Source organism: Bacillus rossius, chromosome 3 (genome assembly GCF_032445375.1).
Source record: "Bacillus rossius redtenbacheri isolate Brsri chromosome 3, Brsri_v3, whole genome shotgun sequence".
NCBI classification, from domain to species: Eukaryota; Metazoa; Arthropoda; class Insecta; order Phasmatodea; family Bacillidae; genus Bacillus; species Bacillus rossius.
This window is the reverse complement of record NC_086332.1, coordinates 37,968,111-37,981,314: the sequence shown is the minus strand read 5'-3', so window position 1 is coordinate 37,981,314 and position 13,204 is coordinate 37,968,111. Positions and strand designations below refer to the sequence as shown.

General features: G+C 38.4%; 1 protein-coding gene across 5 annotated transcripts in view; it reads right to left on the bottom strand.

Moving 5' to 3' along the window:
- LOC134530536 (homeobox protein orthopedia B-like) overlaps positions 1-13,204 on the bottom strand; it is a 149,019-nt gene that overhangs the window by 85,537 nt on the left and 50,278 nt on the right. For all 5 annotated transcript variants that reach the window (XM_063365440.1, XM_063365437.1, XM_063365438.1 and 2 more), the window contains exon 2: positions 7,050-7,405. In XM_063365440.1, the coding sequence (XP_063221510.1) occupies positions 7,050-7,405 (356 nt within the window). The remainder of the gene's footprint in view (positions 1-7,049; positions 7,406-13,204) is intronic.

Below are 13,204 nucleotides of genomic sequence, written 5' to 3'. Positions count from 1 at the left end.
TGAAAAATAGTTTTGATAAACATTGGTTGAAAAACGCTACCACTTTCTTCAAGGTCCAAATAATTTGAAATAGCTCTAAAATATCCATGGCATCAAAAATAATTACTTGATGAAAAAAATAATAGTTGCGATCTTTTTTTTTTTAGAAAATAATATTTATTTTATTTTGGGTTCGAACCAAATTTTACGATCTAGATGAAAAAAATTGATATTTCTATTTATGTGAAAAATGACATTTAAAATTTTAAAAATATTTTCAAATATTACTTATTTTTAATAAAATTTGGCTAATATTACTCTACTAAACCAAATATTACATAATTAACGATTCCTGAAAATTCTTCTATTCCCGTCCATTTTTCTAAAACATAAATAATTTATTAATAAAGTGAATTTTTTGCCGGTAACTAAATATATATGTTTAATTTATTTCGGTAATTGATCTCGTTTCAATACTTTTTCAATAGAAACGAATTTAAATGAATCTAATTTTAGGCTTAAGTAACTCAGTTAGTAATAAGTCAAGAAATATGCACAGCGGTAAAACAATACATAGAACAAAATAAAAATGATTAAGATACCTAAAACTATTAAAATTAAACATTTACTATGGATTTAAAAAAATATTATTCTTTTCATAAGTGTTGGTCTAAAACAAACACAATTAAACTGTTTTTAATTAAATTTTATGCATGTATTTATTTTTAAATTTTTTTGTATACAAAAACCTATAAACGTAAGATTGACTGAAATTCACTCACAGTTTTTCTCAACTGTAGAAACTAAGGTACTGGCGAATCATTGTTCAAAATGGTGAATTTACGTCATGGTTTTCTATTATTGATAACAATTTACCTGTGGATAGCAAAAAAGAATTTAATGTAAAATTAACAAAGTTTATTGAAACTTTAAACTCACTTTTACTAAGCACAAAATGCAAACGTTAACATACAAACAAAATTAATTTATGAAATTACTAAAAAATAAATTTTGCTTAGCTTAAAATAGCATATTACTTTTTAAAAATTTATTTTTCGATTTTCTATTTACTTATAATTAAGTAAAGCTGATCCCAATAAAATATTAAAAAAAAAACTGAAGTTCTATTTTTACATCTAAGTTTACCTACGCCTCCTAATCTTATTTCTGCCTAGAGTCTGAATTAAGTTTTAACAGAATCAGATTGCTTTAGTTCTTTGAGCTGATGAAAAAACTATTTTTGAATTCGCTTAACTAATTAGGTATTTTCCTTTATATATGTTAAGTAATGTATAGGCCTAATGTAGGCCTACATACATAAACGCGGGAAACGAAGAAATTTCTAAATTTTCTCACAAAGTAAAAAATGAGTCTGTCTGTTGTCAGTATAAAACTCATACTCGACATTTTTTTTAGGTCAATGAAGGGGCATTACCACTTTGTAGCGAAAGTATTGGTTCAGAGCTATTTAAAGTCACCTGATTACTGAAAAAACTGAGTGCATAAATAATTTTTATTACGTGGCTCATACATGGTCATGCTGGTCATTCATCATTTCATTTATTAGATATATCAACCACTCATATAATAAAGTAGCATTCCCTATTTTTAACTGGGTGTGATATATATTATCACTTATATTTGTATAGTGCCAGCCTGTAGATTATGTCTGCTGGCCGTTGATTAGTTAATAAATAAAAAAATTATTGAAATAGGTGAAAATTAAGATATTATAGTGTTATTTTTACTCTAATATTATCACGTAAGGTATATTGAACTATAAGAATAAATATTTTACTGACGCTGATTAATAATTGCTAACTTGTATTTTTGAAACACGAAGGTACATAGCATGCATTCATAAATCCAGAACCACAATGACATTCACATAATTATCTGAAATTAATTTACAGTATGAAATTAACATCTTTCAAACGTTTAAATATGTCATCTTAGACAGTATATTAAATTAGAAAAAAATTTGAAATACTTTATTTTAAATTAATGTAACTATATTTACACATAAATTTTATTTTGACCTACAGACCACTATAAATTTAGTAGCCTATCATAAAATAAAAAAAATTTCTTACTATCGCCACTCAAATTTAAAATTAATTATCTGTGCGTAACTAACAATAAATTAACATGAAATCAAACTGAAAGTCATGACGGATAAACATGTGTAACATATGTTCGCCCGGAGATGGTTCGCACCAATTGTAGATGTTATCAACTTTACCACGATTAAAGCATATTGTTCGTTCAGTGTAGGTAATCAAAAATTAACAAATTATAAGTAAAGATAGTAAAAATAAGCGATGTTTCTCTTTATTATTTAAAAATTCAATAAAACTTGGCAATACTGATGACGATGTTTCAAAGAAGTCAAATCAGAAAATCAGATAAAGGGCTTTATATCACGCTAGTAATTTGTTTTTTTGTTCCACTAAATTCGTTTAACAAATCCATTATTCTGACATGCCGAATCACTTAATCATGAGCTAATAAATTTAACACACATCCTCAGATTGAAAATGTACCGTTAATCAATATCAAACACTTTCCAGCGAGAGCGGCCGATTTATTGGTAGAATGAAGGGCCAGTAACGAGCCAAACCAAAGTTTATTACGCCCATTAAAAAGAATCGGCTGTAAATTTCCGGTGGTTGGAAAGGGGTTTCCAACTTGAAAACAGTTTTTTTTTACTGCTGTAATGAACGTCGATTATGTGGTCAGTTCGTTTGCAAAAACAACGGATTAGCATACGCAGCCTCCGCAGCCATCATGTTACAAAATTAGCATTTACAGTTTCAACAAGTGGTCATGGTCACTAACAATTGTTGTATATAGATTAAAGATGGATCGATTTTCGTTGCCCTCAATGCATATATACGGCACTCATTTTGGACTAGAAAAAAATGGTATGCAAACACCCATTTCTTCGTCACAACGTCGTAAGTACTTTTGAGTTATTTATTTTATGTTTAGTTTTACTATATTTTCAATGAAGGATGTCTTCGTGTACAGTATAAAAGAACCTTTGAATGCTACAATGGGGAAAATTGATTAAAAATATTATTTTGGACAAGCAATGACATATATACAAAATTATGTTTTAAATAATACAAAAATATGTAAAATTTAATAAGTTAATACGTACGACGTTTTCTAAATGTTCTCTTTTTGCGCAAGAAATTTTGACCTCGCTACTTATTCAACGTATGCTTAAAACAATACAATGAGTAGCTCAGTTTGGTTATTAATTAATCAAGTTAACGTATACCAAGGTTTACTGTAGTTGTACACTTCGATAGTTACACAGTTTCGAAATAACATCTGAAAATTCATTACGTAAAAGGCATTATAATGTTTTACTCTTAAATTTGTATTTGAATGTAAACGCTGCTGTGGTCTCAGGGCAATTTTCATAAATGACATTTTCTGGACAGTGCTGTTTACTTATGATGGTATGAACCATGAAACCATCATTGGCTTCCGATTTTCAGAAATGGGATTGTTTACAAACGGTAGGCGTTTCAAATGTAGAGTTATTATTCGAAACCGTATACCTATTTCAATACACTGGTCACGAAGCAGGAAACAGTGAAGAGTTATTGGGAGTATCGAGTTACCTTGTACCGGCGAGAAATACTGTAAGAATGAACTTTACGCCTTCACGAAGCACATCTCCGCCTTTGAGACTTGTGAGCGTAGACATTTCGCTATTACGCAATGAAATATGAGGTTATCTGCGACAGTGAAGATTTAAGAGCCCGTTTTAATTACAGCAGAGCACGGAAGGATATGTGACGTTTACGATTTCACTGTTGATGCTTATTTCCTCCTGCACGGAGAAAAAGTTTGATACCTCGATTAAAATTATTACAAAATATTAAAACATTAATTTCAAAAAATAAGCCCATACAACTCTAGAGGCGTTCATTTGTTTTTCCTTGAGAAAACTGTGACACAATATACATTAATTAACAATGTTTTATTTGCGAAAAATCTACAAGCCTGTAGCGAGGGAATCCATGCTCCGAAAATGAGACATTCAAAGAGCGCTGAGATAACTGTTATATCGAAAAGCGTGATACCGAGAACATATTTTTGACACGTTATAAGCAGGGGCATGCGTATTTCGCGAAAAGATTCCGAGACAAGCTGAAAGTTAAAACACTGTAGCATCCATCGTCTGTGTTTCGTGATTGGTTGAGTTTGCCTCTGGTTCGCGTCGACACACGAATCGCAGCGATTTTGTGCGACAGCAAACTCTCGCTGATTGGTGGGGGTCAAATATGACAGTGGCTTCTCTTACAGCCGGCCGCCGATCCAAACGAGAAACTGTTTGTGCGAGAGCATTATTGCAGGCCAACGAGAGCTCAGACTTTTTCGCGAAAACGCCCCTAACTAACAAGTATTCGATGCCAGGTCAGCTCCCACACAAGAACCATCACGCCATTAGTCCATCCCAGCGGTAGAGACAAGCACACTCGTGTTATTGGGCGGCCCCCGTTGGACCTCACTGCGCGCGCAACCAAGTCCATGCCGCGTGCTGATTGGCTGTAGCACCATTCACCTTCTCCCCGGGCCACGCACTATTGGCCTCAGGGCCGTAACAACTAGCCCACGATCAATGGAAATCCTGACTGTTGCCAATTAATAACTCAAATTTTGCAGGTTCGTACACAGAAAAAAAAATTTCTGTACTTCTACAAAAGATTCCTTTGGAAACCAAGAAATAGTTTGTAATACCACAAGAAAGGTATTGTAACTTTGTACAACACATGCCTATGGTATGTTTTCGTGTATTAAATATGTTTTTAGAGATAATACTCAGTATTTATTACAAAAACTGGCACACAATTTAATATTTTAATTTATATTTCATTCAAGCATAATTTCTGTATAAGCTATGGTATAGATAATTAAATAATAAAAAATATATGAATTTATTTTTTGTATGATTCTTATTATGTGTGCAGTTAATCCTGGAAAGTTATTCAGACAACGGTTTACAAATAACTCTAATCAGGTTCTGGGACAAAACAAAACCGGGTAAGAATCTGAACCCAGTATTACTGCAAACACTATTTTGTAATGATACAGTTGTTTTCATGTAAATGTACAAATGTACAAATATATGTAATTATACATTAATATTCCTGTACACTGTAACTAGAGGAATGTAATTTCTCGCGAAAATATGTGGACGTTCATTATACTGCAATATTGTATCCACGCGCCAGCTGTTTCTTCATTGTAATTGCCGGAAGTCCGCGAGAGAAGCCATTGCCCTATTTGACCGGGCCATTCAGAACGCGTGTGCTGACAGTTGACGTGTAATGAACAAGACCAATCACGAAACACAAACAATGCTACAATGTTTTGCTACACAGCTAGTCTTGAAAGCTTATCGTCAGAGACAAGACCAATTCTCGGATTCATTTCGTGATAAGCTGAAAATTATAAAAAATTATACATATCTGTAGATACCGGAAAAATTCGCGAATTCATTTCGCGATAGGCTAAAATACAAATAGTTATACCTCAGTGCTGCCTCTGCTATTGGCTCACAACTCACCTGGATGACTCTGGGCCAATGAGAAACACCCAACCATGGCTTTATCGAATCACAGGCTGCTACGTTGTAACGTCTCAAAACACAGCAGCCAATGAGTGGGTGACATTTGACCGAGTGTACGTAGAACTATGGAGTTCATCCTACAGGTCATTGAATCCGCGAATTTTTCCGGTCTCTACATATCTGCAATGGCAATGGGTAGAGACAGGAAAAACTCGCGATTTCAAATACCTATAGGATAGACACCATGATCCTCTATGCACTCGTGAAAATTACATCTGCTCATTGGTTACCGACTCGTAACACCGTTTGACTGGGATGATCGTGATTCGCTAATTCTTTTGTTAAAGATTTTTCAATGGCCCAGAGTCTTTCAGATAAACTGTAGCCCAAACACTGAAGCAAAATAATGTCAAAGGTATTTGGACTCTATCCTATCACGAAATGAATCCGCGAATTTTTCAGGTCTCTAGCAATGGGTTCACTGTTAATCCGGGGACTGTGGTTAGATTAGAGAACTTCAATCAAAACCGTGTCTAATCTCAAGTTAGGTGCCCAGTTGAGACGCCTCACAAGCCAGAGCAACGTACAGGTTTGTCGCCCGAGTATGTAGGGGATAGTGGAGACCAGGCTGGAGGTCATTGAACCCGCAAATATTTCCAGTCCCTGCTTATCGCGAGAAATGCACGCCCCTTCTAGCAAGTAGCGATACGGTAGAATCCAAACACTGTTTCAGTGATTGGGCCACAATTCAACTGAGCCAATGAAGAACCTCCAGCAATACAAGTATCGCATGACCAGCACTCTAGTTATCATATCTCACTAAGTCATCAGTAGGGGCCATGCAACTTTCGCAAAAAGATTCCGAGTCTATCATAAAGTTAAAAAACTGTAACATAAAATATGTTTCGTGATTGGGTGAGTTTCTTTGAGGTAAATGTCTTATCGTTAGAACACAAATCACAGCTATTTATTGCGGAAGCTACACGTCCTGAGAGGCCAATCACAAGGAAGAAACCGCTGGTACGGGTATACCTTGTTGCAATCTAATAGGCATCTAGATTTTTTTTTTCTCGCGAAAACTGCCTGTCCCTAGTCAACAGTAGAGACCCAACAAATTCGCGGGTTCAATGACCTCCAGGATAGACTCCAATATCCTCTACACACTCGGGCAAATGCCAACTGTTCATTGGCTGCTGACTTGTGAGTCGTCTCGACTGGGTTGCCTGTGATTCAACACTTCTATGAGTGAGGGTCTCTAATTGGCCCTCAGTCCTCCAGATTAACAGTGAACCAATGACAGAAGCAGCACTAAGGTATAATTATTTGAATTTTAGCGTAACACGAAATGAACCCGCGAATTTTACGGGTCTCTAGTCAGCAGTCAATGAGCAGGGTCGTGACGTCTATGCTAGATGGCACTGTAATCGCCGATTTCTCCGGTTAGCCCAGCAAACAAGTAGAGAGGAGGGACGGTGGTTACCTGGACGCGAGACTCGGTGAGGCCGATGCGCATGGCGATCTCCTCGCGCATGAAGATGTCCGGGTAGTGCGTCTTGGAGAAGCAGCGCTCCAGCTCGTTGAGCTGCGCCGGCGTGAAGCGGGTGCGGTGCCTCTTCTGCTTGGCGGGCTTGTCGCCGTCGCCCGGGTGCTGCTGCTGCTGCTGCTGCTGCTGCTGCTGCTGCTGCTGCTGCTGGTGCGGTGGGGGCGGGCCCAGGCCGCCCGACGCGGGGTCGCCGCACAGCGCCGGCGGCGGCTGCCCCAGCCGGTGGTCGCCGCCGTGCTCGAGCTTCAGGTCGCCGTGGTGCCTCTTCAGGTCGTCGCACACGTCCTTGGGCCCTGCAACACGCCGGCCGCCACGCTCACCCCGACCTGCCACCGCGTTCACTAGGTGCTCAGGGGTACATACTACCCCCAACGAAACACTAAACAAATATTTATCATTACCACCAACAAAAGAAAATAATTCTAAAGCAAGCATCGGGCAAAGTGGTTCTATTCCCTCCTCCCCCTAAAATGAATTCCGTGTAAGCTCCTGGCTGGGGAAACACAGCAAAATAATTTCTAGTGATTGATAATAAGAGTCCCGGAAATTTCGTGGATTCCTCTGGCCTCAGGATAGAATTCAAAGTTATAGGTGTGCTCGACCCATGTTTACTTTCCCATTGGTTGATTTCTTACCGAGAACATTTTTATCCTTGTTATTTGGCACTACCTGATTCGCTTACTTCTCTCCTAGCTGGGCATCATTGGCTCACGGTCGTAGAGGGGCGTGTCCAAACAACTGCGAGCCAATCATGAACACAGTGCGACAGTGTGGAGGTTTGCATTCTAGCTTGCGACTAAATGAATACGCGAACATTCCGTTCTCTATTGATAATGTCACGAATAAACAAACAAAAAAAATCATTTCACTATATATAACGACTGGCTTCTCAAAAAAAAAAACCGATAATGGTGTAGGCTAGGTTTTCCAGCAACAAAAAATAATATGTGATTCTTATTTGTTGAAACGCAGGTAGAATTAGCCCTTGAACGAAATTAATGACATGGAGATGCACTAACTCAACATGATGGCGTAGCCCAATTCTCATGGGACCTTGAATGCACTAAGAAATGCGACTAGATTACCCTGCGCGCTTACACTAGGCGGGCGCCTCTTAGACTCTGAGACTCATTTGTGGTAACGCCTCAATACAATATGTGGCAATAGGGCTTATATTTTACTGCACAATGACAAAAAAGTATCGTATCGTTTCAGATTTGATATTTAATACTTGTTTTCCAACATGACTTTAAAATATTTTCAAAATTTATTTTGACGATTTAAATAAAATAGTTTCAACAATAATACTGGAAACAATTCGTTTAAAAATAATGGATGTGCGTCATTTTATTCTCAACGAAATAATTAATAAATATTACATGTATATATAGGTATGTATAAATGGCGATTATAAATGTCTGCAGAAGGCATTCACTAACTGAAATTTGGCCACTTTCTGGGCTCATTAGGTCTGGAAGCGTAGAGTGACAATGGCTCACGTATCATACGCATGTGCAACTATGTATATGCACATGATGGTAACATGCCGTGCAGTCTTTTCATTCGCAACGCACGCGCATCTATGAAACATCGGCTGGTGATTGCAACCATAAATATTTGGTGACCATTAACAAGCTCAGTGATTGACATGTTATGACCAATGTTTAAGCATGTTCGGTGAACAGACACGGTGTATAACCTCACGTTAGGTGACCAAACACGGTTGGTGGCTGAAAAAACAGGTCTAGCGTCACCTGTTTTTTTTGGACCAGTGACGCTATTACAGACAGGAACTCTGTGCGATTAAGTCCGAGATGTTACCCATTCAGAAGCGACAGCTGTAGTCAGGGCCGCTGCAAGGTAAATTGGCGCCCTAAGCGAAAAACCTTAATGCCCCCCCCCCCCCAGGCCGGACAACCCAAAAAAAATTTTCCTTGCCTCAAAATACATCGCGTAAGCCTAAGAGTTTGTCAACAATCAAATGTACGCATGCTTGTGTTTTTTTTACTTATTACAAATCATAAACAGGTCACCATGGACTTTAAATAATTACTTATATCAATATAGACATTCCAAACTGTTACAAAAATCCATTTTCATCTAGTTCAATAATCGTTAAACATATGATATGAGCTGTTATGTGTCGTGCTGCGCCGCCCCCAGCTACTTGGCGCCCTAGGCGGTTGCCTAGTTCGCCTATATGGACGCGCCGGCCCTGGCTGTAGTGGACAGGGTGTTGAGAGCATACGGGGAGGATGAAGTCTTCCCAGGAGGCGGAATAACCAAGCGAAATGTCATGGTATTATAAAACTAGTTACCATACCGTACCGTAGTATTCGGTAAGTAAAACATTTGATGCACATGTGTCCATCATGACGTCGGACCAGAGTCCACATTTATGAGCACCGTTTTGGCACCCAAGCCCGCTCATGTGTTAATAGGTCACTTCATGCCCATACACAGACACAGGAAATTTTCGCGGATTCATTATAGTCTAAAATTAAAATACATTAGCTCACTATTCATCTGGTCAACTCTGGGCCAGTGAAAAAAAAAAAAAAAAAACCCTCAACGAAAGACGTGCCGAAACACAAGTCAGCAGCCAATGAACTGGGCGTTATTTGCTAGAGTTTACAGACGACTGTGCAGACCATCCTGAAGGTCATTGAAACTGCGGGTTTTTTTTCCAGTCTCTGCCGTAACGGTTCGTAGAGCCACCTGTGCTTGATGATGAGTGTTGTTTTTGGTTTGAGACGAGCACGTGGCACCTGGAGACCACGGACTTGTTGTTCCTCGCGGCGTGAACGGGCGCACTAATCAAGTGGCCGCTCGGGAGGCGCGCGGCGATGCCCCGGGGAAGGACAAACAAGGCATCTCTCGGGGGCTGCACGTGTCGAGCAGCTCCAAGCGCCGAGGAAAGTGGAGCGGCGTCTGGCGAGGCTCCGTGGAGTGCTCCAGGGGCCGGGCAAGAGGGGGAGGGTGGGTCGCAGACGCAAGGAGCTCTCCAGCAACTTCACCGAGACTCTAATTAGCCGCGCAAACGTTTGCGCAGCCCGAGAAGCAGATCGTGCGCCCGGCCGCCGCCAGCACCACGTACCCACGTCGCCTGCTGGCTCCGTCGTCGAGGGCAATGCCTACCTGCAATGGACGTGCATCTCTCTCCGAAGTGTTTCCCGACTAAGTGAGAGATATAACACTGTGGCGTCGTCTTTCGGGTACGTTTCCACCCTCGGCACACCAGCCACAGTAGTTCACTGCGGAAGCAATCGCGTCCTGAGTGGCCCGGTAAAAATAAGTCGAAGGTTACCAATTAAAAGGAAAAAAAAACACCTGGCACGGGAATACCATGTTGCGTCAAGATCCTTTTTTTCCCCTCGCGAACTCGGTAAAACCGGCGAAATTTTCGTTTTTATTCAGAGAAAGGCTGGATTCCATACCGTTATACAATTGAACTGCTTCATTGGACCACAGGTAGTTTCAAAAGATGAAAAACCAATAACTAGAGACCTGCAAAATTCGCGGATTCATTCGATGATAGGCTAGAATTCAAACACATATACCTCTTAGATAATTTTGCTATTGGCTTACTGTTCATCTGGACGAATCTCAACTACGTAGTTATAAACCCTCATCCAAAGATGGATCGAATCACAGACAAACCAGCTGAGACGACTTACAAGTCGGCAGCCAATGAACTTGCGTTATTTGCCCGAGTGTTCAGGGGTATGTGCAGTCTATCCTGAAGGCCATTGAAACCGCGAATTCTGCAGGTCTCTACCAATAACAAACGTACGAAATTCAAATTATCCAATCACATCAATCCGGCCGGAAGGTAAAATGAGTCAGCAACCAAAGGACGAAGGACACCACCTTGTTTGTGTACAATTGCACGTAGAGGTTAAACCTGCTACCAGAAAGTAACATGAAATTGGCAGATCGCAAGTCATCGGTTATCAAATTGAATTCAAAATAATATTGCTGTTCGTGGTGTACGGACCCCAATTTGAGCACATGATTTACTATAGATTCTTCTGATGAACTTTACTGTGACTATGGTATTACGAATAGGTATATCATCTAGTTACGAGCTCATTTGTAACCTCAGGTAAAAACTCATAATGCTGACTCATCGTTCAATATGAAGCAGGAAAACATAATATGGTCTGCACCCCTGAATATCAGGATTCTAGAATAATTATTTCAAATTATATGGAAAATACTCGAGATAAAGCACCAAATTTAGGAATAGTGTATTTTTCAATGTAATTGATAAATTAATTTTTTCAATGTAATTGACAAAAAATATTGTGGATAACGCGATTATCATATATTAAGATTATAAACTTTGCCATCTGTAATTTTAAAAATACAGCTAACCTTATTGTTTAGGATCATGTGAACAACTACATTTTTATCACTTTCAAGCTTCGGCTCAAAGAAAAATCAATATTCGTTGTTCGATCTTAGGTTTCCGTGCTATTCCGAACAAAGCATTCAGAATCTCGATTTTCAGAGCACGCAAATCTCTTAATACAATTTTTACGCACTTTTGAATCAGATAATTACCTACAACTGTCCATATTCAACTGGAGTTCAGAATAAGTTTTTATATTGCTGGGTGAACTATGCATAAAAAAGAGACATTCTACGTTAACAAAGATCATTACACTGTATCATTAAAGACCGCGTTATACAATACCAAACCGAAAGCATCAAGTCGTTACACGTGCAGATGACACGCCCCAAGCTGAACAACAATGAAACTACAAAATCCCTGATATTATTAAGGAATGTTAATCAGCGAAAGGCCTGAGACAGTAGTCAGTACGTAGCGGCTTTTGGAAGAGGGGGAAAAAAAAGGGGGTGGGTGGGTTGTGATGCACAACTCCCCTTGCCTCGACATACCGCAAAATATGGAGGTACTCCTTTCTTTCGTAGTCACACTTCAAATACAGTTGTTTTATCAGTTGTGTTGTTTGGTCTATATTATTCGTAAAACAACACTTAATGGCAACTTAGTTTTTTTTTTTTAAAAAAAGTGTAAACCATTAAGTGCTACTAAGTATCTGTGCACCAGATTTAAAAGACACAATGTCTCCTTTTTTTTTAATGAATATAGTTGTCTCCATGTCCATAATGTTCATTTGTCTATTTAATTAGTTATATAGAAGACTAGCTGCAGTACCCGGCGTTGCCCGGGCTGAACACAGGCTGAATGGGACCTTTTTCTAAATCAGATGTAGACAGTAATATTGTCTTCTTCGTTTGAATGTCAAGTGTGCAAAATAATTTATATCGCTGGCAGAACCCAGTAGACGTTGTTCTGCCAGTGTTTAGTTATTTACCTTTATATATCTAAAAATTGGTGGTCTGTATGTAATCTAGACTACTTATATAAAGCACTATAGATAAAAGCTAAAAGAATAAAAGATTACTTATATAGAAAAGATTCCATTATCTAGCTAATGCTCGGCATGCGTTACAATGCCTCATTCAGTTTGGTTTTGTAATATGTTTGAAGTAGTTACACATATACAAATGATATATCCATCTTTATATATATATTTATATCTTTTTCTCTATCTGCATCTATATATCTATGTATCTCTCTATACATTTATACATCTATACCTCCCACCATCTCTATCTCTTCTATATGCCAATCACTATATAGCTCTATACGTCTATATATATCTTTATCTAACTCCATTTCGTTCCCTATACCTAACTCTATCTCAACCTATCTTTGTCTCTCTCAATCTCACTCTATATCTATCACTCTATCTCTGTCTCTCTTTTATATTTAATTAAATTGTCTAATGCGTGCGCACTTATACAACGAAAACTGACAAAAAACCGCTATATAACATGAAATAAACACATTTATTGATACGACTCTCGGGCTACCTATTAACTCACCAAAATTTCATCGCAATCGGATGAATGATATAGGAACGCATACGGCACAAACAAAATAAAATTCAAGATATGACAAACGCATCAAACGATGGTGCGTTTAAAATTCAAGGCAACTCTATCTATTGACGAAGTTAAGAACAAAACTGTTATTAGCGCCTTTATTTTGCTAGCCG